The sequence below is a fragment of the Bos taurus genome, chromosome X (assembly GCF_002263795.3).
Source record: "Bos taurus isolate L1 Dominette 01449 registration number 42190680 breed Hereford chromosome X, ARS-UCD2.0, whole genome shotgun sequence".
NCBI classification, from domain to species: Eukaryota; Metazoa; Chordata; class Mammalia; order Artiodactyla; family Bovidae; genus Bos; species Bos taurus.
The window spans coordinates 99,465,859-99,490,468 of NC_037357.1; the positions used below are offsets into that span (position 1 = coordinate 99,465,859).

General features: G+C 41.8%; 1 protein-coding gene across 5 annotated transcripts in view; it reads left to right on the forward strand.

The window, feature by feature from the left end:
* EFHC2 (EF-hand domain containing 2) overlaps window positions 1-22,905 on the forward strand; it is a 241,688-nt gene extending 218,783 nt beyond the window's left edge. For all 5 annotated transcript variants that reach the window (XM_002700201.5, XM_059883805.1, XM_059883806.1 and 2 more), the window contains one exon: window positions 21,446-22,905. In XM_002700201.5, coding sequence (XP_002700247.2) covers window positions 21,446-21,544 — 99 coding nt within the window. In that variant the 3' untranslated portion in view covers window positions 21,545-22,905. The remainder of the gene's footprint in view (window positions 1-21,445) is intronic.
* Window positions 22,906-24,610: the final 1,705 nt, after the last annotated feature.

Consider the following 24,610-nt stretch of genomic DNA (forward strand, 5'->3'; position numbering starts at 1 on the left):
ACACTGGAAATTTCGATGATGAATAGTAAGAGTTGGATAGGAAGAGTGGCATGTTATGCCCAGTGGCATTCCCAACAGAGGCTCCAGGGCAAGGGGCAGCATGACTCTTGGTCAGAACCAGGAAGAATCGGTGTGGCTGGGATGAAGGCACAAAGCGGGAGGAGAGGAGAGGGATGAGGCTGGAGATAACCTCATGGGTGAGGTTTGCATATCATCCTGCAAAGTCTGGAGACCATGAACAAATGTCCAGGAAGAGAGTGACATGATTAGGTATGCCCTTTAAAGGGCCCTTGCTCTGGTTGGGTGGTGGGTAGATTGGAGAGAAGACAAGGAGACAAGTAGACCCCTTAAGAGGCTCTTTGATGATCCATCGTCACCATAGCAACAGCACACACTTAAACCATTTACTGTGTGTCAAGCTCTCTTCTAAGACCTCAAAATCTATTTGCTCATTTAATCCTCAGAGCAACTTTCTGAGGGTAGATACTTTTATCATTCCCATTTTAGAGATGAAGAAGTTAGAAGAACAGCCATTGTATGGGAGAGTGAGAATTTTAACTCAGATCTGTTTTACCACAAAGAATGAAAAAGGAACAAATCATTTAAATATAATTATTATTGAAGATACTGGATTTAATTCACTAAAGTTCAAGATAGTGTCACAAAAACAAGTTAATACTGTCATTTGGTAATCTTTTAAGTGTTAACTGCTCATTTGTGTCCGATTGTTTGCAACCTCATGGACTATAGCCTGCCAGGCTCCTCTGTCCATGGAATTTTCCAGACAAGAAAACTGGAGTGGGTTGCCATTTCCTCCTCCAGGGGATCTTCCTGATCCAGGGATTGAACCCGCATCTCCTGCATTACAGGCAGATTCTTTATCATCTGAGCCACGAGGGAAGTCTCTTTTAATTTCTTAGCCACACAAATATGTAATTTTTACATGTAAAAGGAACAATGATGGATAGAGTTTATGTTCTGCCTTTTCATTTAATGTTACAGTATTCTGTTTTGGATAGAATGCATTTGTCCCATTGGGACTTTGCTCCAACCCCGTCTACCCTGCTCTGAGTCCTAGGCAGCTGATCTTTGTAAGCTTCATCAGTGAGTCCCCTAGCCCTCTGGCCTCCAGTTGGGGGAGCCATTGGGATGCACCAGCAGGAGAGTGGAGGGTGGGAAGAGAAAAAAGTCATCTCCCTCCCTGACTGCCTCCTCCTCCAAGGTCCACAGCACCTGTCTGGAGTTTCTCTCGATGTAGCTGCAACCACTCTCACGTGCCCCTTGAGCCTCAAGTGGTGGTAATGGCTCCTTGAGGGTCTGGAGGATCCCTTGTTGGTTTTCCTGAACACTTCCCACAACTTTGTAAATAGTCATTTTATTAAGCTTTTCTCAATTTGCACAGTCCACATATATCCTCTATTTCTTTTGTGATCCTGAGTGATACACATACTTATTTTTGCTAGTTAGCAACTACCTTTGTTGTTTTTCTCCTCACTTTCTCCTTCTCTCCTTTTCTATTCCACCCAATCCATCACCCAAATGTTTACCTATGCTTTGAGGTTTCATCATTTTAATGCACAGAAATATAATTGTACCACATGCATTTTATCTGCTGTGTATTTTTCTTAATTGTACACCATGGGACATTTCTCTAGTTTAATATGTGTAGACTTCCCTGGTGGCTCAGATGGTAAAGCATCTGCCTACAATGTGGGAGACCTGGGTTCAATCCCTGGGTTGGGAAGATCCCCTGGAGAAGGAAATGGCAACCCACTCCAGTACTCTTGCCTGGAAAATCCTATGGACAGAGGAGCTTGGTAGGCTACCGTCCACAGGGTCACAAAGAGTCGGACATGACCGAGGAACTTCACTCACATCACTAAGCCATTGTTTAATACTGTAGTATGAGTATGGAATAATTTATTCATCCATTTCTCTATCACTAGGCATTCACGTTATTTTTACATTTTTGCCTCTGAAAATATGTGGTATCTTATTGCTTTAATTTTTATTTTCCTGATGATTATTGAGTTTGAATGAAATTTAATTGCCTTTTGGTACTACAACCTACAGTAAGAAAGACATTTTTCCATAGCAACCCAGCATGCACATATACAATAGAACAAACGTTTCATGAAACAATATTATTCTAACTACATGCAATGATGTATGATCTTTCTTTTCTTTCCTCCCTATTTCCTTTCTTTCTCCCCACCTTCTTTCTTTCTTTTGAATATAGTCCATTACCCATTAAATTGATTTAAGGACCTGCAAAAGGATCACCACCTGCATTGGAAGGAGAGTCAGTGTGCAAAGGCCAAAAATCTACTTTCCCTTTAGCCACCCCTCCCCCATTTCATCTTTTACCTACTCTATCTGCTGGGATAGTTATTGAGCAGTGGGCCTCAGGTTCTTTAGAGAGAGCGTGTGAAACAGAAGGTCTGGAATCATAGGAAGCTGAACTCAAATCCTTAGCTCTAAGATTGACTAACTGGGTCACTTCATGTAAGTGAGTCAACCTTTCAAGTTTCCCCATCTCAAAAATGGAGGTAAAAGTAGTGCTTATGTCAGTACACATGAGACAGTTACCACAATACCTACCCCACAGTAACGGCTTACACGGTGGTTGTTACTATTGTTTCTAAAATGGCAATGTCTTAAGTCTTGAAGTCAGGGGGCTGGGCCCTGAGCTGTCAAGTTCGAAAGCTAAGATCAGTGATTCTATCCTTAAAGGTAAGAGTTAGAACAGCTACAGAACAGGCATGTAGCATCAGAAAGGGCCTGTGCTTCAGCAGTAAGTAGACTCTTCCAGTTGTTAACTCATTTATGGTGAGAAGAACTTTACTCTTAGAGTCTCTTATCATCCCAGAGGAACAAGCCTGGAAACAGTTCAGTCTTCAGGAGACATTTGGAAGGGGCCGTTCTTTTTCAGCCAGTTTAGAAATAAAAGGAAGAACATAGATATAAAATGGCACCTGACCGATTTAACCTTTAGTGAGAATTTAACTAAACTGCAGAGTCTGAAGCACTCTGGTACTCCTAAGCTTGTTATCATTTCATTAAAGAGGATATTCGATAGCCTGGGAATGTTACCAGTGAGTCTGTAATCTATATGAAAAGATGTACTGTGAATGGGTTGCCCATAATATTGCATAGTTCAGACAGCAGAATGAGCCATGAAAAGTGTAGTATCAAAAAAGAAAAAAAGAAAAGTGTAGTATCTCCTGAACCATACAAGTGTACATAAATGTTAATATCTAATAATGCCCTGAGACACAATGGGTCAGAGCTATGTCACAGGTTGGCTTCTCCAGGAAGCAGATGGAGTTTAATGTGCAGGATGTTTATTTGGAAATGTCCTTGGTATCAATACCTATGGGAGGGAGAGGGGGGACATTGGAGTGCACAGAGGGAGAATTGAGCTTTGATGCAGATCCAAAGGCAGCCTTTGCTGGTCCACAGGGAACTCTGGAGCTAGAATGGCTTCTCAGAGCCATCCTGAGTTAGTTAGGCCAAAATGACCTGGACTTTATCCCTGTGCATTGGTTTAGAAAGGGTAAGTGAAGTTCAGTCACTCAGTCGTGTCTGACTCTTTGCAACCCCATGGACTGCAGCACACCCTGTCTATCACCAACTCCCAGAGCTTGCTCAAACTCATGTCCATCGAGCCACTGATGCCATCCAACCATCTCATTCTCTGTCATCCGCTTCTCCTCCTGCCGCCTTCAATCTTTCCTAGCATCAGGGTCTTTTCCAATGAGTCAAAAATGAGTTAGAAATTAGTTAGAAAGGGTAGAGTTGCTCTTTGCAGTCAGGACAGCTCTGTAGCTGAAGCAATCCCCAAAGGGTCTTCTAGAGGCTGGACCACCAAGTCCTTACTCAAGAGCATTCTAGATGGATCATGTCTTGGCAGCCAACCACTCTTGATTATTCTTGGTATGAACTGGGGCCCTGGCCTGTGGCACAGTCTTCTCCATGCTCCTGATCTTCTGTTACTCTCTGAGCTTTCACACATGGCAGGGAACTGACATGCTAGAAGATGCCATGGTTATGGAAGAGGAAGTGGTTATGCTTGAGGAGTTGGACCAGATGTGTAGGTCTGTGGGGCCCACTCAGGCAAAGAAAGCCTCTCACTTAGAGCTTTGGGGATTGCCAATACTTAGAGAGTCTGCTGTAGCCAAAACACTGAATGTGGGACTTTAGGACAAGATCCACCAGGTTGTGAAAGTGACCCAGCCTTGATTGTGATGTGACAGATTAAAATTCTGTTGAGAACAAGGAATGGCAGGCTGAGCTCCTGTGTGGAAGTGTGGCCCTGGTGGAGGCCAGCAGTGGGGCAGCTGCATGCTTCCCCCAGTGTATGAGCTGGACGAGTCAGCTCTGGCTGAAGTTCCAGAGGTATCATGAACACCTCTCTAGAAGTTACTGGCACCAGCCACCACTCGAAACCTGGGTGGGTAACTATACTCTTGGGCTGATCACTGTACACTTAGCAGGGTGTCTTCCCTGAAATGGGGATCTTACTGAGAAATGAAAAGAGACTGTGAAGCTGATGAAAGCTAGGCAGGTCCCAGTACTAGATTCAGTACCAGTTCTGTTTGCATCAGCATGAACGGATAGGGTGGATGGTAGGGGTGGGGATTTGGGACACCTTCCCAAGCTTGATTAACTGCAGTGAATGGGAGCAGTGAGGGGCCAAAAAAAGAGGAAGAGGACCATGAGCTTTAGCCAACCAGAAGCTGAGTAGGGGAGTGGTCTGCTACACAAGACTAGGGGTTAGAGGGGCAGCATATCAGGGAGCTCTAGCAGGGAGGCTCCCCAGAACAGGGAGCACAGTGCTGGGGAATCCAGGGGTTAGGACTGTTGAGCAACCAGAGGGGGCCCGTCAGCAGGCTTGAACGAAAACCTTCAGCCCTGGCCAGGGGAAAGAGCAGGCTAAGTCCCTATACCACTGAGGTTCTAGCTCGAGACTCACAGCTCTCATAGAGGAGTCGGGGTATGGATTTAATACAGGGGCTATTGACAGAGGAGTGTGTAAGGTCAAGGGAACCAATTTGGGCAGTGAAGTGCTCAGGGCCTAGCTGGAGTGGGAAGCCTTTACCCTCCCTAGGTCTGGAGAAGCAGGGAGGGACTGGTCTTATTGGAGCCCAGTAGAAGTGCTGTAGCAGTGGCAGCAGGTAGGGAGAGAGCAGGGAGAGAGGAAGTAGAATCCATACCCCTATCTCTCACTGCTTCCCATTGGCTGGACCCACCCGGAAGGTAGAGAACAAGGAAGCTCAAGAAGTGGTGTAATCTGTAGAGGTCAGCCTCCTAGGGCAGAGAGCTTGGTGTGAAGGGCAGAAGATGGGTCTTGGGGGACAAATGGAGAAAGAGCCAGCACAGTCTGTTACCAGAGTAAAGACTTGTGCTCTGGTGAGCAAATGTCACAGCCGATGTTTAAGGCCAAGTCGAGACTAACAGCTCCTGAAGCTTGGTCTGCTGGATGTCAGGACTGGTTCCTCTGACTCCAGTAGGACTCACCTATGTGTGATCCTCACATAGCGTCAGCTGATAGAACTGGGGACCAACAACAAAAAAGCAGAATTCTCAGAGAGGACCGTGGTAAGTAGCTAGCCCAGCTTTGATTTGGTGAGAACTTTCCCTGTGTGGATGGGTGGAAACTTATTGTCACCCACCAGGGCTGCTGAGTGTGGCCTGTAGCCTGGATTCTCAGGAGCTGCCTTAGCTGGGCCTCTGCCTGGCCCCACCTCAGCCATTGGAGTAATTTAATTCTCACTCCATTGTGTGACTATCTATGGTCTCAGCATGTTGCCTAGAGCTGTCACGGCCTAGAGACCCCAGTTCCATTCTATTGTGCTTGCTCACAGATGGTAACTGTAAAACTGGCAAAAGAGGTCCCACTGTTTAGAGCCTGCCTGGTTAATCTCAGAAGTCACGTTTTAAAAAATAACGCTAAATCGGATCTCATATAAACTTTATAATTCACACTGTGTGACTGGCATCTTATCTTTGGACATTTCTGAGAAAAATTGGATGTGGCTTCTTTTTATGAGCACTGGCATTGCAGAAACATTAGCAATTGGCTCTGAAGTTTTCTATTGTCACGACAGGATGATATATAGCCTTGGTATTGTAGAATAAGGAACAGTTGGGTACACCTTGGTATCTATCTTTGGACACCCGACTTGAAGATCTTTTGGTATTTAGAGGGTGGAATACCCTGTGGCATTTTATTTTCCCAACCGTATTGTGGCAATAAGTATCATTACCAATTTATAAATAGGAAGCTAAGACTCAAAGGCATTCCTAAAGGTCTAGATTATGTAGTCAAGGGCTAGTGCCAACTCTTTAAGCAAAGTTATGTCTAATATTTCAGGTTGAATTTAACAGTTGAAATAAAAGATTATTAACCTTTCTCATTGATCTTACCTGGTGTTGCAGATGGTAAAGAATCCGCCTGCAATGCAGGAGACCCAGGTTCAATCCCTGGGTCGGGAAGATCCCCTGGAGAAGGGAACAGATACCCACTCCAGTATTCTTGCCCGGAGAATCCCCATGGACAGAAGAGAAGAGCTTGGTGGGTGCAGTCCATGGGGTCACAAAGAGTCAGACATGATTGAGCAGCTAACACTTTCAGTCATTCTCATTAGATTTGAAAAATACCTGGTAAACACATACTGATTACGTAACACAAAGCAATGACCTAGTAGGGAACAATACTGCCAGAATCCACTGTCATTTAAAAGGTTTGGTGATGTCTACTTGAATTGTATAAATAAGCTTATCACTAAAACTAAAAAAATTCGTGTCTCCTTGAAAACTTTACTTGCCCTGTAATGCAATTTCAAGGAAAGGTTTTCTTGTTTAAAAGTAACAACTTTTAGCTATACTCACACAGCTGAAAACTCTACTGGAGCTTGGTGTAGGGCAAAGAAATGCAGTTGTGAAATATTGGCATTATAGTAAAGACAGAAATGGCTAGAAACATAAACAGGTCTCCTGGTTTTATATATGAGATTTTCCTTATGTCATCAGAATGCTCTTGATTATCTTAGCAAGTATTTGCAAAATTTCTTCCTCAAATTAATTTCAATTTAATTTACTGAAATTTAATTGTTTTTATGATTTCTGTCAGCTTAATTTGATTATTTCCGAGGTCATGTCAACCTAGTAGAAGAAAGAAAATCCAAGAAAGCAGCAATTTCAGTTCATACAGCACTGGATTTTTCTACAAATTCATAGATAAAAAGCATCCTTTTTTTTTTTTTTATTGAGCGAAGGGGGAGTAATAGAGTGAAATCACTAACATGACTCTAGCAGCCTTACATTTGGGAGGAATAAAAATAACCTTGTTTCAGTGAAGCGTGGAATTTAATTGGCTCCTGATCTTTTTCCCATATGCATCTGGTGGCCAGTACTACAGTAGAAAATTTTAAGCTAGAAGGAGACATAATCCAATTAAATTTCCTTTTAAAAATGTCAAAGCAAATAAATCCAGGGCCTATGAGCTCACACACAGCTTTGCTGTTCTCACTGGGCAGCTGCTGTTTACTGGGTTTCTATCCAGTGCCATCTTTGCTTCCCATTTCAAGGATATGTGGTTTTACAGATTGGCAGCTATGTTTTTTTTTTTTCACCATTGATGAACAAGTAATTTATTGCCAACTTCTCTGACATCTTAAGTAGCTCCAGTGACAGCCAGATTGAAAGATGTCATGGGGCCCTCTTGCAGACAATGATTTCCAGCCATTTTAGAGTCATGATTTTGTATTACTGTTGAATTTCACTCTGCATCTCGTAGTTCTTCCTTCTTCCAGAAAATGCTATGTGCCACATACTGTTTACGCTCCAGATTACACTGAATTTTGCTTTGAGATTTAGGTACTGTCTCTAGAGTTATCTGGCAGTCACACTGGAGACTCTGGATCCATCCACAGTTTGTCAAGAAGTTGCTTTGTTCCAAGCTGTTCCGGGACTTTCATAGACATTCTATTAATTTTGATAAATACAAAATTGCATACTATCTTTGTTTGACTTCCTCTGGAAGCTGACTCAGAGACAACAGATTTGCATGTAAATAGTTTTTTGGACAAAGTGAAGGGAATGCTAGCAAGGGAGCGGGGAAGTGAGAAATGGAAGAGCAGAAATATAAGGCATATTATCAAACCAGTAAAAATGGGAATGACTGGGACTTAATGTCTGTGGGAAACACAGGGATCCAGTAACCTGATATGTACATCAGGGTTATCCCCTCCATCAACTCCTGTCAGTCATCGTTTGACAGCTGCTGCTGAAGTGGGGGGAAATAATGAATTCCCAGGCACTTGTGGCACATCACGTGTGCATGCAAGTCACTGCAATCCTGTCCAACTCTTTGTGACCCCATGGACTGTAGCCTGCCAGGCTCCTCTATCCATGGGATTCTTTAGGCAAGAATACTGGAGTGGGTTGCTGTACCCTCCCTCCAGGGGATCTTCCCAACCCAGGGATCAAACCCACATCTCTTGTGTCTCCTGCATTGACAAGAGGGTTCTTTACCACTAGCGCCACCTGGGAAGTCCCCGTGGCATGTCACAGGGACAACCAAAGCAGGCCCCAGAGGCCAAAGGGGAGCTCTCGGGCAGAGGAAGGCAGGTGCTGATGGTTGGAGGTTAGGTTGGTGTGCACCAAAGTTGAAAGGGGGAGAGGAACAGGAGGGATAATGGCAGAACATCTGATACATACAGGTATTTAAGATTCTGATCCTGCACCTTTAGGGAGGCTGTTTTACAGAAACACAAGCAGGCTTATCCTCATCCAGAATAGGAGGGATTGACTGCTGCAGATGAACTGTCCTGTTGTAAAATCACCATGCAGTTATTTCCACTTAAAACTTGTGTGGTGCTGGGAAACAATATAATCTGAAGTTTTCTTCGAATTTTATAGCGTGGGATGAATAGAAGGTCAGTGAGGACAAAGAATATTTTTAACTCACTGCCCAGTCATAAATATTATGTAATGATTGGAACATTTGCAGATTTATTAGAACAATTAGGCAATGGTAGTGAGGGGATTTCTCATGTTACCAAGTGAAAGAAAATGAAGTCGCTCAGTCATGTCTGACTCTTTGCGACCCCATGGACTGTATAGCCTACCAGGCTCCTCCATCCATGGGATTTTCCAAGAGTACTGGAGTGGGTTACCATGTTACCAAAGACCTCTAAAAGTGATTGGCCACGTGATTCCTTTCAGTTCAGTTCAGCTGCTCAGTCGTGTCCAACTCTTTGTGACCCCATGGACTGCAGCACACCAGGCTTCCCTGTCCATCATGACTCCCAGAGCTTACTCAACCCCTGTCCCTAGAGTCGGTGATGTCATCCAACCATCTCATCCTCTGTCATTCCCATCTCCTCCTGCCTTCAATCTTTCCCAGCATCAGGGTCTTTTCCAATGAGTCAGTTCTTCGCATCAAGTGGCCAAAGTATTGGCATTTCAGCTTGAACATTAGTCCCTTTGGTGAATATTCAGGACTGATTTCCTTTACAACTGACTGGTTGGATCTCCTTGCTGTCCAAGGGATTCTCAAGAGTCTTCTCCAACACCACAGTTCAAAAGCATCAATTCTTCATCGCTCAGCTTTGTTTATAGTCTAGCTCTCACATCCATACTGACTACTGGAAAAACCATAGCTTTGACTACACAGACTTTTGTTGGCAAAGTAATATCTTTGCTTTTTAATATACTGTCTAGGTTGGTCATAGCTTTTCTTCCAAGGAGCAAGCGTCTTTTAATTTCATGGCTGTACTCACCATCTGCAGTGATTTTGGATCCCCAGAAATAAAGTCTGTCACTGTTTCCACTGTTTCCCCATCTATTTGCCATGAAGTGATGGGACCGGATGCCATGATCTTACTTTTCTGAATGTTGAGTTTTAAGCCAACTTTTTCACTCCCCTCTTTCACTTTCATCAAGAGGCTCTTTAGTTCTTCTTAGCTTTCTGCCATAAGGATGGTGTCATCTGCATATCTGAGGTTATTGATATTTTTCCCGGCAATCTTGACTCTAGCTTGTGCTTCATTCAGCCTGGCACTTCAAAAGATGTACTCTGCATATGCAGGTCAAGAAGCAGCAGTTAGAACTGGACATGGAACAACAGACTGGTTCCAAATCAGGAAAGGAGTACATCAAGGCTGTATATTGTCACCCTGCTTATTTAACTTATATGCAGAGTGATTCCTTTAGGTGGACCCAATTACAGACAAAATTATGAAGAAGATACCTTTGCCCTCTACTTTATTAATGCCCCATTCCCCTGAATTTCTTAAATCTTATGTCCTGCTTCCTTCATCTTTTGGATCCTAACTTGATTACTGTTAGTCCATTTAAACTAGTACTGTGAACATCTGTCTGAAATTGGGGGTTAGTTGCAATTCTGGTACCAATTCCAATGTGTGTTTTCCCCCATAGCAAGCAGTTCTTAGCAACAGCTGAGTCTCCTACAGGTCAGCTCAATTCTAATTGGAGATAGTATCAGATCCCACAGGCTAAGGGCTCAGTCCTACAGGACTACCTCTCTTCCTTCAGATGTCATTCACAAGTCCAAGTTGTCACCTGTGCTTCCGAACAAAGGCCTGTGGATTGGAGGTTCCCATGTCCTCCTCCTTAAGTGAAGTCGCTCAGTTGTGTCCGACTCTGCAATTCCATGGGTGTAGCCTACCAGGCTTCTCCATCAATGGGATTTCCCAGGCAAGAATACTGGAGTGGGTTGCCATTTCTTTCTCCAGGGAATCTTCCCAACCCAGGGATCGAACCCAGGTCTCCTGCATTGTAGACAGATGCTTTACCATCTGAGCCATACTTGACTCGTTGTCCTCCTCCTTGGGTTTGAGTAATTTGCTTGAGCTGCTCACATAACTCAGAAAAAACAACTTACTTACTAGATAACCTCATGTACGGATGTGAGTTGGACTGTGAAGAAAGCTGAGTGCTGAAGAATTGATGCTTTGAACTGTGGTGTTGGAGAAGACTCTTGAGAGTCCCTTGGACTGCAAGGAGGTCCAACCAGTCCATCCTAAAGGAGATCAGTCCTGGGTGTTCATTGGAAGGACTGATGCTAAAGCTGAAACTCCAATATTTTGGCCAGCTCATGCGAAGAGTTGACTCATTGGAAAAGACCCTGATGCTGGGAGGGATTGGTGGCAGGAGAAGGGGACGACAGAGGATGAGATGGCTGGATGGCATCACCGACTCAATGGACATGAGTTTGAGTAGACTCCAGGAGTTGGTGATGGACAGGGAGGCCTGGTGTGCTGTGATTCGTGGGGTCACAAAGAGTCAGACACGACTGAGTGACTGAACTGAACTGAACTAATATTCTTCAAAAATCCCTTTTAAGAAAATTACAACATTTTCCAACATATGGTAAAATCAGGGATCTGTTGATTGGTTAACTCTCTCCTTCATGCAGGGTACAAAGAAGAGCCTGGTAGATGAAAGAATAGGTATTTAAAAATCAGACTGACTTCAGCTCCAGCCTCAATACTTTGGGAGTTTGCATAAGTGATTTAAAGACTCTGGATGTCAGATTCCTTTCCTGTAATTTGGTATACTATTAATATCCACTGGGAATTATGCTGGGATACACTGACTCGATGGACGTGAGTCTCAGTGAACTCCGGGAGTTGGTGATGGACAGGGAGGCCTGGCGTGCTGCGATTCATGGGGTCGCAAAGAGTCAGACACGACTGAGCGACTGATCTGATCTGATCTGATAGTGTCTAGACCAGCACTGTCCAGTAGCATTTTCTGTAATGATGGAAATGCTCTGTATTTTCATTGTCCAATACAGTGGCCACCAGACTAGTGCAAAATATGGCTAATGTGAATGTGGAACTAGGCTTTTTATTTCAATTAATTAATTTTTTAATATGGCAAATAGTTGGGAAAATAATGGAAACAGACTTTATTTTCTTGGGTTTGAAAATCACTACAGATGGTGACTTGCAGCCATGAAATTAAAAGATGCTTGCTCCTTAGAAGAAAAGCTATGACCAACCTATTCAGCATATTAAAAAGCAGAGATATTACTTTGCCAACAAAGGTCTCTCTAGTCAAAGTTATGGTTTTTCCAGTAGTCATGTATGAATGTGAGAGCTGGACCATACAGAAAGCTGAGTGCCTAAGAATTGATGCTTTTGAACTGTGATGTTGGAGAAGACTCTTGAGAGTTCCTTGGACTGCAAGGAGATCCAACCAGTCCATCCTAAAGGAAATCAGTCCTGAATATTCATTGGAAGGACTGATACTGAAGTTCAGGCTCCAGTACTTTGGCCACCTGATGCAAATAACTGACTCATTGGAAAAGACCCTGATGCTGGAAAAGATTGAAGGCGGGAGGAGAAGGGGACGACAGAGGATGAAATGGTCAGATGGCATCACCGACTTGATGGACATGAGTTTGAGTAGGCTCCCAGAGTTGATGATGGACAGGAAAGCCTGACGTGCTGCAATCCATGGGGTCGCAAAGAGTCAGACACGACTGAGCAGCTGAACTGAACTGAACTGAACTGAACCTGTTTATTATGAAAGGATATAAATCAGGAATGGCTTCCCGGGTAGCTCAGTGGTAAAGAATATGCCTGCAATGCAGGAGACTCGGGTTCAATCCCTGGGTTGGGAAGATCCCCTGGAGAAGTAAATGGCAACCCACTCCAGTGTTCCTGCCTGGGAAATCCTGTGGACAGAGGAGCCTGGTGGGCTACAGTCCATAGGGTCTCAAACAGTTGGACACAACTGAAGCAACTAAACATCATAAGTCAGGAACAGGTAGATGGAGGAAACAGGCATGAAGCACAGTGTGGGGCAAGGGCCCAGAGTTTCCATTCAACTCTGGGCTCAACTACTCTCCCCACACCTCTACATGTTCACCAACCTGGAAACTCTCCAAACCCTGTACATTTGGTGTTTTATGGAGGTTTCATTAAAAAGGCATGATTGAGTAAATCATTGGCTGTTGGTGAATGAAGTCACTTTTCAGCCCCTTGCCCCCGCCCTAGAGGTATGGGGTGGGGAGTGGAGGTGGGGCACTGAAAGTTCCAACCTTCTAATCATGTGGCTGGCTCCTTTGGCAACCAGCCCCCATCATTAAGGTGCTTTTCAAAAATGTCACATTAACATAAGAAACGAGACCCTATGACTGTCATCACTTAGGACATTCCAAGAGTTTTAAGCTAGTGGAGGTGATAGAATTCCAGTTGAGCTATTTCAAATCCTAAAAGATGATGCTGTTAAAGTGCTGCACTCAATATACTAGGAAATTTGGAAAACTCAGCAGTGGCTTCAGGACTGGAAAAAGTCAGTTTTCATTCCAGTCCCAAAGAAAGGCCGTGCCAAAGAATGTTCAAACTACCGCACAACTGCACTCATCTCACACACTTGCAAAGTAATGCTCAAAATCCTCCAAGCCAGCCTTCAGTAGTATGTGAACTGTGAACTTCCAGATGTTCAAGCTGGTTTTAGAAAAGGCAGAGGAACCAGAGATCAAATTGCCAACATCCGTTGGATCATCGAAAAAACAAAAGAGTTCCAGAAAAACATCTACTTCTGCTTTATTGACTGTGCCAAAGCCTTTGACTGTGTGGATCACAACAAACTGTGGGAAATTCTTAAAGAGGTAAGAACACCAGACCACATCACCTGCCTCCTGAGAAATCTGTATGCAGGTCAAGAAGCAACAGTTAGAACTGGACATGGAACAACAGACTGGTTCCAAATTGGGAAAGGAGTACATCAAGGCTGTATATCATCACCTTGCTTATTTAACTTATATGAAGAGTACAGCATGAGAATGCTGGGCTGGATGAAGCACAAGCTTGAATCAAGATTGTTGGGAGAAATATCAATAACCTCAGATATGCAGATGACACCACGCTTATGGCAGAAAGCTAAGAAGAACTAAAGAGCCTCTTGATGAAAGTGAAAGAGGAGAGTGAAAAAGTTGGCTTAAAACTCAACATTCAGAAAAATAAGATCATGGCATCTGGTCCCATCACTTCATGGCAAATAGATGGGGAAACAGTGGAAACAGTGATAGACTTTATTTTCTTGGGCTCCAGAATCCCTGCAGATGGTGACTGCAGCCATGAAATTAAAACTCTTGCTCCTTGGAAGAAAAGTTATGACCAACCTAGACAGCATATTAAAAAGCAGAGACATTACTTTGCCAACGAAAGTCCATCTAATCAAAGCTATGCTCTTTCCAGTAGTCACGTATGGATGTGAGAGTTGGACTATAAAGAAAGCTGAGTGCTGAAGAATTGATGCTTTTGAACTGTGGTGTTGGAGAAGACTCTTGAGAGTCCCTTGAACTGCAAGGAGATCCAACCATTCCATCCTAAAGGAAATCAGTGAATATTCATTGGATGGACCGATTCTGAAGCTGAAATGCCAATACTTTGGCCACTTGATGTGAAGAACGGACTCATTTAAAAAGACCGTGATGCTGGGAATGATTGAAGGCCGGAGGAGAAGGGCATGACAGAGGATGAGATGGTTGGATGGCATCACTGACTTGGTGGACATGAGTTTGAATAAGCTCCGTGAGTTGGTGATAGACAGGGAGGCCTGGTGTGCTGCAATCCATGGGGTCGCAAAGATTTGGACAAGACTGAGTGACTGAACTGAAGAGTTTTAAGAGCTCTGTGCCAGAAATGGGGACAAAGCCAAATATACATTTCTTACTATAAATCACCAGATCATATTGCCAATGTATAAATATTAGGTTCCTCAGGCACTACAAACTCAGATATTTAGGCAGAAAACATCATTTCCATCTAGAACCTGGAGAAAAGTGACAAAGGGAAATAAACTTGAGGGAAGTGGTATTGATTTTAGAGAAGGGGCATAGCGGAGCTGGAGCTGTCAGGAAAGCATTGTGTGAGCCACAGGATTTAAAGTGGTCAGAATTAAAAGAAATGGACTATTTTTGTTGGGGGTGGGAAATCATTTCCTCCCACCCTTCTAGGTTCTTTTGGCTGGTTTAATAGTTAAAATGAGTTTAAGATGGATTAACAGGAGAAAGAAAAATTGCTTATATATGGGGAATCCATATATAAGAGATTCCAAAGACAGGTAAAATGAGTTATAGATGTCATTCTTGACTAAAGGACCGAGGAGAAGGGGTTAGGGGTCTGGGACTGCAAAAGGAAAGGGAAGGAAGCAATTCCCAGGAAGATGAAAAGAGCAAATGTTTGGTAAAGAAATCTTTTCTGGGCCATGCAGAAACAATGGAACACAGAAATTTGAATAAGCAGACTTTGCTCAGTTCCTCCCTGTCTACTTCACATGTAGTTATCTACTCTCTTGGAACAAACCCTTTATCTAAATTCTTTTAGGCAGTTAAGGGGGAGGTAAAAGCTCTTCCTGAGTCTTTTGTTTCTTAAAAATAATCAACTTAAAATAATCCTCATGCCAGAGAGGCACATTTTGGGGTGGCAGATTTTGCTCCCATACATTATTTTTTCATCTTAAATTGTCCTTAACTTCAAATCTCAGGGCATTTTCCTTGAGTTTCGTTTATCCAGGTTTGGCTTTTTGCTAATAAATTTCTCATCTCCAAACTCTTGAGTTATCATTATTCCAATACAAGTTCTTCTCTTTCTTTTTCTCTTGTTGTTAGGATTTAAATCATGATTTTTTGCTCAAAAATCAAACAAAAATTAAACCAAACAGTTCAAAAATTTTGCTGCCAAATAAAGAATGAAGATCTTCTAATACTGACCTGTTTCATGAGAGAAGATAATTTCATTGTAATGTTATATGTTATATAATGTGTTTCTTTTTTGTATTGAAAACTTCTGTTTAAAAAAAAACCTATCAGGAAATAGTGATTGTGAATGTACATATTTGTACAATGTTCTTCTATAACATGGTAAAATTAAGAAATACAGTCAGCTCTCCATATCCACAGATTCACCCAACCATGGATCAACAGTATTTCCGAAAAAAAGATCTGGAGAATTCCAAATAGCAAAGCTTAAATCTGCCACACACCAACTATTTGCATAGTGTTTACATTGTATTTACAGCTATTTCCATGACATTTACATAGTATTAGGTATTTTAAGTAATCTAGAGATGATTTAAAATAAACAGGAGGATATGCATAGATTATATGTGAATACTCCACCATTTTATGTAAGGGACGTGAGCATCCTTAGATTTTAGTATCTGCAGGAGATCCTAGAGCCAAGATACTGAGGAACTACTGTATTACTTAAGAGTGAAAATTGCTTAAAGTCTTATAATGAAATTTTTGAGGACATGTTGAATAGTTGAATTGAATGACTTGATCTTAGCCTTCATTGATTAAAAAGATATATATACACATACACACATATAAAATACACACACATTTTGTATATGCACATTCAGACACACAGTGATTTACTACTTTAGGGCATAGGAAAGACATTTCTTGAAGTTCCATGTAGTATGAATTACACAGAACACACCCTAGGAGTTGATTTAGCCATCATCCATCTGAATAGTCATTTCCTTCTTTACACAGCTGGTTGGGTAGTCTGGGCTCAACCTACAGCATCCAACAGGAGGCATCCTTGAAAGAGAAGTATAGTGTCCCTTCAAGAATCACAGCTTTTTCTACTTAATTATTCTTGTTGAAAATGATGGGACTAAATGTAGCCATGTAGGATGAGAGCCAGCTGCTTCTGAACAGGCCCGCTCCTTCCCTGGGATTTGGGGGATAGCCCAGCAGATAAGCAGAGCTCTGGAGCCCTCAGACTGGGGTTACGGTCCAGACTCCTCCACTTACTGGCAGTTTGACTTTAGACAAGCTACTTAACCCTTCTCTTGCCTCAGTTTCCTTTTCTGTAGGTGAGTATCATAATAATACCTACCTCTTAGGGTTTTCTGCTGTTGTTCAGTTCAGTTCAGTTCAGTCACTCAGTCATGTCCAACTCTGCAACACCATGGACTGCAGCATGCCAAGCTTCCCTGTCTGTCACAAACTCCCAGAGTTTACTCAGACTCATGTCCATTGAGTCAGTGATGCCATCCAACCATCTCATCCTCTGTTGTCCCCTTCTCCTCCCGCCTTCAATCATTCCCAGCATCACTGTCTTTTTAAATGAGTCCGTTCTTCACATCAAGTGGCCAAAGTATTGGCATTTCAGTTTCAGCATCAGTCCTTCCAATGAATATTCAGGACTGATTTCCTTTAGGATGGAATGGTTGGATCTCCTTGCAGTTCAAGGGACTCTCAAGAGTCTTCTCCAACACCACAGTTCAAAAGCATCAATTCTTCAGCACTCAGCTTTCTTTATAGTCCAACTCTCACATCCATACGTGACTACTGGAAAGAGCATAGCTTTGACTAGATGGACTTTCGTTGGCAAAGTAATGTCTCTGCTTTTTAATATGCTGTCTAGGTTGGTCATAACTTTTCTTCCAAGGAGCAAAAGTTTTAATTTCATGGCTGCAGTCACCATCTGCAGGGATTCTGGAGCCCAAGAAAATAAAGTCTGTCACTGTTTCCACTGTTTCCCCATCTATTTGCCATGAAGTGATGGGACCAGATGCCATGATCTTATTTTTCTGAATGTTGAGTTTTAAGCCAACTTTTTCACTCTCCTCTTTCACTTTCATCAAGAGGCTCTTTAGTTCTTTTTAGCTTTCTGCCATAAGGATAGTGTCATCTGCGTATCTGAGGTTATTGATATTTCTCCCAACAATCTTGATTCAAGCTTGTGCTTCATCCAGCCCAGCATTCTCATGCTGTACTCTGCATATAAGTTAAATAAGCAGGGTGACTAGATACAGCCTTGACGTACTCCTTTCCTGATTTGGAACCAGTCTGTTGTCCATGTCCAGTTCTAACTGTTGCTTCTTGACCTGCATACAGATTTCTCAGGAGGCAGGTGATGTGGTCTGGTGTTCTTACCTCTTTAAGAATTTCCCACAGTTTGTTGTGATCCACACAGTCAAAGGCTTTGGCATAGTCAATAAAGCAGAAGTAGATGTTTTTCTGGAACTCTTTTGTTTTTTCGATGATCCAACGGATGTTGGCAATTTGATTTCTGGTGCCTTTTCTAAATTCAGGTGTTGACTTAAAATCAGATAGATTGCTGGATACTTCTCCAGCGAAGATGAATTTATTTGCAACCATCAGAGAATTGCCATGGGGCCCCAAAGAGTCAGACACGACTTGGCGATTAAACAACAACAGGAAGAGAAGTGCATTTTGGGGGTCTGCAGCCATGGTAAGCCATGTACAAGTTCCTTCATGGGAAGGGAAGGAGAACACTTGAGAGGAAAAGGAAATTGGAAAAGTGGTAGCAAACAAAGGGTCCATGTCTTTTCATTGGCTGTGTCCTTACCAGCAAAGAAGAGGAGTTGCTCCTTTTCTCTTGTGTTCTGCTTATAATGAAGGGCATGGAGGCTTCCCCTTCTGGTCTCCTGACTCTATTTAACTGAAGTTTCTGTTTATTAATTTTTTAAGCTGCAGCAATTAAATAGCTCAGTATATCACTTAAAAGAATACCTGTCATATAGTGAATAACCAGTAAATTTATAATCATTGTCATCATCAATCATCTCTTAAACTAAGAATTTATGCTTCAGTTAGAGATGCCAGTTCCTGATGCTCTTTGGATTTTGATTCTACATCATCATTATTAATTATCACACTTTTACATGTAACCCGTGTTTCAGTGACTTCCACTTCTGTGCCCATTTCTGGAGTTTAGGTCTGTGCTATACAGAACCCTGTTTCCAGATATTTACCAGAATCTTTACCTTGCTGTCTTAGGGGTACCTCAAATTAAAATGTCCCAAACTGAGCTTAGTTTCTCCCCATGATCATTATTTCCCAGTTAAAAATGTTTAAAACTTATCTTCTTTGTGCTTTTTCATTTTCTTTACCATGTTGCCCCCCCCCCTCCACCACCACATCACTCAATTCTTGTCTACCCAAAACCTCAGAATGTGAATTTATTTGGAAATGGGATCTTTGCAGATACAATTAAAACACCTACTAAAAGTTAAAATGAGCTCATACTGGATTAGAGTGGCCCCTAAATCCAGTAATTGTTGTCATAAGAAGGCTATGTGATGACAGAGACACACACAGACACACGGAGAACAAGATAGAGGCAGAGAATGGAGTGATGTATCTACAAGCCAAGGAACTCAAGGGATAGCCATCAACTCCCAGAAGCTAGGAGAGGGGCATGGGACAGTCTCCCTTAGAGTGTCCAGGAAGAACCAGCCCTGACAGCACCTGGGTTTTGGACATCTGGTCTCTTCACGGTGACAGAATGCATTTTGTGGCTTTAAGCCTCTCAGTTTGTGGTAATTTGGTACAGAAGCCCTAGGAAACTAATACAGACATCATCAGCTGTTACCAAATTTAGAAGTCTTAGAACCATCCTTATCTGTATTAGTTTATAAGATCACTGAGCATATTGAATTAGGGGGCCTAACCTACTCCAGGATGACTGCATCAAGCTAATTACATCTGCAATTCTGAAATATCAGAGGGTTAGGACTCCAACATGTCTTTTTTGAGGGGACACAATTCAACCTATAACTTGACCTCTTTCTTTTATCACCACTTCCCATCAATCACCTTCCAGGTATTGTATGTTCTACTGCGGCAGAGTCTTTCAGATTTAGTTCTTATTCACCCCAGGCTCAGCTGCACTGGTTATGGCATAGTCATCTCTCCCTAGGATTATTGCAGTAACCTCCAAAGTGATTGTCCTCCTTCCTTTCATTCTTCATACATCCAGTGAGTTACCTAATAAACTTCTAATCCAGTTTCACTGAGATCCACCGTTGACTTTCCCTAGCCATAGCATAAAGCATAAACTAGCACAGAAGGCCTCAAGTTTGGCCCCGCCTTTTCCTTCCAACTGCCTCTCTTCTCGCTTTGTACTGTGTACCCCAGACCAACCAGGATACTCACCCTTTCTTGAAAATAGATTTTTTTTAGGTCTCCAGGCCTTTGCTTATACTATTCTCTATGCCTGGAATAGCCTTCATCACTTTAATCCCTTGCTTAACTGCTTGCTGCTCAAGACTTCCCTGGTGGCTCAATGGTAAAGAATCTGCCTGCAATGCAGGAGATGCCGGTCCTTGGATTGGGAAGATCCCCTGGAGATGTAAATGGCAACCCACTCCAGTATTCTTGCCTGGGAAATCCCATGGACAGAGAAGCCTGAAGGGCTACAGTCCATGGGGTCACAAAGAGCTGGACACAACTTAGTAGCTAAACAACACATCAACAAACTGTTCCTCATCCTATAAAGCCCAAGTGAAATATCACTTTCAGGTTGCTTCCACATCACATAGAATTATGGAGCCCTTACCTGTATTTCTGTGGTACCTTGTGACTCCAGATACTAATTTGGCACTAGGAAAGATTTAACAGCTCTTATATACAACGATTAACCTTGACAATAGAAAAAGAGGTAGATGTAGTTATGGAATCACCCCCCCCCCCGCCATTGATAATAATATTAATTAGCCATTGCAGCATAAATAAAAGTATGTGTATATAGATTTATATATACAAGATTTTTGAAATCTCCTTGACATGTTTATTATTACATAATTGCATTTTGTTACAAGCCACCGTAGCCAAATAATTCTTAAACCTCCTTAGAGTGAAGTTGTTTAACAAATATATATACACATATATGTATCACATAATATGTGTGTGTGTGTGTGTGTGTACACGCATGCACGCAGTCAGTCATGTCCAACTCTTTGCGAGTCCATGCACTGTAGCCCAGTAGGCTCCTCTGTCCTTGGAATTTTCCAGGCAAGAATACTGGAGTTGGTTGCCATTTCCTTCTCCGGGGGATCTTCCCCACCCACAGATGGAAGCCAGGTCTTCTGCATTGGCAAATGGATTATTTACCACCGAGCCACCTGGGAAGCCCGTGATGTATCGTGCATGCATGTGTGGGGGCTTTCTCCACCTGTGTGGTTCTGGGACCAGCAGCATCTTGGGCCATGTTCTTCTCATGGTGATGGCAGAGGTACAAAGGCCAAGCCAAACCATTCTAGCACATTAGGGCCTCTGTCTGTGGTATATCTGCTAGGATGACATAGGCCAAAGCCAGTCATGTGGCCAAATTCATGTCAAAGGGAAAAAGGACTCCTTAGGAAACAGGATGCCATAGGAGGTTTGGGAAATTCACATGGCAAAGAGCATAGTACATATAATTCTAATACAGGGAAGGACAAAGGATCGAGTATAAGAATGCAATCTATTGCAGAGTCCTGATGATCTGAAAGTCAATTAAATGTCTGCTTGGAAAATAAACTACTTAGCCAAGAGCTTATATAAATGACAAGGAACAAACAATTTGATGTTGCATTTATAAAACTGCGGTTTCAAATGTAGTTCTAATTATATCCTTCTTTGTGTTTTTTTTCCCAGAGATGTGAAGATGAGTGGCTTGGAATGCCATCACCTATTCCTGTGAAATACATTTACTATTTAAACCTTTTAAAGGATGTGTTTGGCGTAGATGAGTAGTAACCATGCAGTTTTGGTTAACTTTCTTTGATTTTCTAATTTCCTGCTTTAATTTTTGCCAAGTTTATTTCAGTAGATATAATTCCATTAAACAAAAGAGACAAGGTTCATATTGAATTAAAATCCATATTCCAAAATTAATCTCCTTTTGTCATTTCAGGTTTTCAGAACCTCATATTGCTGATGTACCTGCACTATTAAAAATGCCATTTAAAGAAACATTGAGCATTTTTATTATATGTGTGATTTATTAATACCAAGAATCTTACAGGAATTTTCTATCCAATGTAATTTGATTCATTACAGCACAAAAAGAAAATGTCTTTTGACAGCTATATAAGACAATATAAAATCAAATTATATCAGAACAATAAGTTGTGATTCTATTAAACATTTTTTGAAATCTTTTTGACAGACACTTATTACTTACATAATTAAACTTTGTAGCAACTCACCTTTTCAAAATAATCCTTAAACCTCTGTAGAGTGAAGGTATTTATTTTTTCTGAAATTAACAAAGCTACAAGAAGAAAAAAGACCCCTCCCCTACAACATACAAACACACACACACACACAATTTGAGAAAGTAAAATATATGCAGTTATTCTTTTTAAACTTACACAATTTAGGATATATTGTTGTTGTTTAGTCACTAAGTTGTATCTGACTCTTTAGCAACCCCACAGACTGGAGCCCACAAAGCTCTTCTATCCATGGGATTTCCCAGGCAAGAATACTGGAGTGGGTTGATGCATGTGTATGTAATTATAGTATGACCAAAACTGTATTATGTCTGAAGTATTTAAGGATGTGAATGTTGAGGACCCTGAGAGGTTTTTTTTGGTTCATTATGTACACATACATAACCACCCAGAAGTTTTAATATTCTAAGACTGTAACATGTTTCCCTTTTGTTTTTCTCTAGTTCTCTTTTTCTTCTAGGACTATACATTATGAGTCTCAGCAGAACTTTTGTCATGTAGTATACATTTGATTACACCTCATAATCACAGACCTCTTGGAATTCACTGTGAGAAGTTTGTCTCAATCTACCCCATTCTTCAGTGTTGGGTGCTGAGTATCATAAAACCAGTTGCCTGGTGTTTTTAGAGATGATGGAAGCCTGTGGAGAAGGGTCTCTCACACTGACCCAGGGACTGCTCTGAGAGGAGGAAGAGGAACTGACGGCATCTCAAGGGCCCCTTCTATCTTCTTATTCTTTCACTCTACGTTTGCAGTGTTTTGCCTAGAAATGAGCTGGCTTCTTGACACTCAGATGTGCCACTTTGCTCAACAACAATGACTGCTTCATTTTTAAAATTTGAAGTTCATCAGTAAACCATTTCTATATATAAACCTAGGATAGTTCTCCATGTGCCATTGTTAAAATAGATCTCATAGGATTTTCCAATAAACTCGAATACTCAATTTATATACTAGAACCATTTACCCATAAAGTCTAATTTTGACTTCTTGATTTTTGTCCCAGGTTTTTTTTTTTTTAAGACAGCTGACAGTGCCAAGCTATTTTGTCACTTTGAGATTTTCCATACCCCAGAGAGCAAGCTTTTAGAAGGATGACACTTTCCTGGAACTTTTCAGGCTGACACATTTGTCACTTACCTATTCAACTCTTCAGTCAGTTGTCTTTCCCTCAAGATTTTAAATGTGTAGATAATTTAGCCCTGGTACAGGCTTGTAATAAAGTTCATTTGAGAAGTGGGAGGAGAAAAGGGAAGGAAGCAAGCCAGTGATATGCTCCTGAGTTTGTAGGATGACAGCTGCTTGTTCTGATACATACATGTGTGTGTCACTGCCCTGATTATTCACAGAACAAGTCCACAATTAGCAATTAAATGGCCATTATAAGAGTCATGTGGATAAACATGATACATTGTAGTCATACAGACACTTTATATAATTATTCTTTTTATAACAGCCATATACTGAAGGAGATTTATAATTTAGAGATAATATGCCCATTAGTAAAGTTTATGACCCAATAAACAGCCCCCATTAGTTAATAAATGCCAAAGCCATAAAAACAAAGATTATTAATAGAATTTTTGTACCTCCCTCTTTTGCTGGTGGTCTCAAGACACTGAAGGGAAATGCTATCTTAGGAAAAACATTTATTCTCGTTATGTAAATATCAGTGAATTGTCTTACAATCCATCTGGAAATCTCCCAGCCCCCACCTCCTTGGTCCCAGGTGGTCCTGAAATGCTGACGCAGTCTGCTTAGGTTTCAAGCTGTTGATAACTCTAGTTTTCAACACAAATAAACCCTGTGACTCAAATCTTTGGGAGGTGTGGGAAAGATGGCTGTAATTTTGGTCTTTACCCTCTGAAAAAGGGAAATCCCAACTATTGCCATTAATCCAGAGTGTGTGTGTTCATCACTAAGTCATGTCTGATTCTGCGACCCCATGGACTGCAGCACACCAGGCTTCCCTGTCCTTCACTATCTCCCAGAGTTTGCTCATTTCATGTACATTGAGTCAGTGATGCTATCTAACCATCTCATCCTTTACCACCCTCTTCATTTGCCTTCAGTCTTTCCTAGTATCCCATGGTCTTTTCCAGTGAGTTGATTCTTTGCATCAGGTGGCCAAAGAATTTGAGCTTCAGCATCAGTCCTTCCAATTAATATTCGGGGTTGATTTCCTTTAGGATTGACTGGTTTGATCTCCTTGCTGTCCAAGGGACTCGCAAGAGTCTTCTCCAGCACCACAATTTGAAAGCATCAACATTCCATAGTAATACCTTTTAAAAGTTTCACCGCCTTTGCACACACTTAGATTATTAGCTGCTTCTTTCCTTTCCTCTGAAGAAGAAAAATCACAACTATTGTCATAGTTCGTGGGTAATAATATTTTAAAGAAGTTTTGCTACCTCTGCATATACTTATATTTTTAGCTGCTAATATTTCTCATTTTGATAGAAAAGCTGGTGCTGCCTCTTGTTGTCTGGGTGAGTTGAAGGTTAATATAGGCAAACCTTTTGTACTAAGAACTAATTTTTTTTTAGTATTCCTGGAACTGTGGAAATGATTGATAAAGTCATT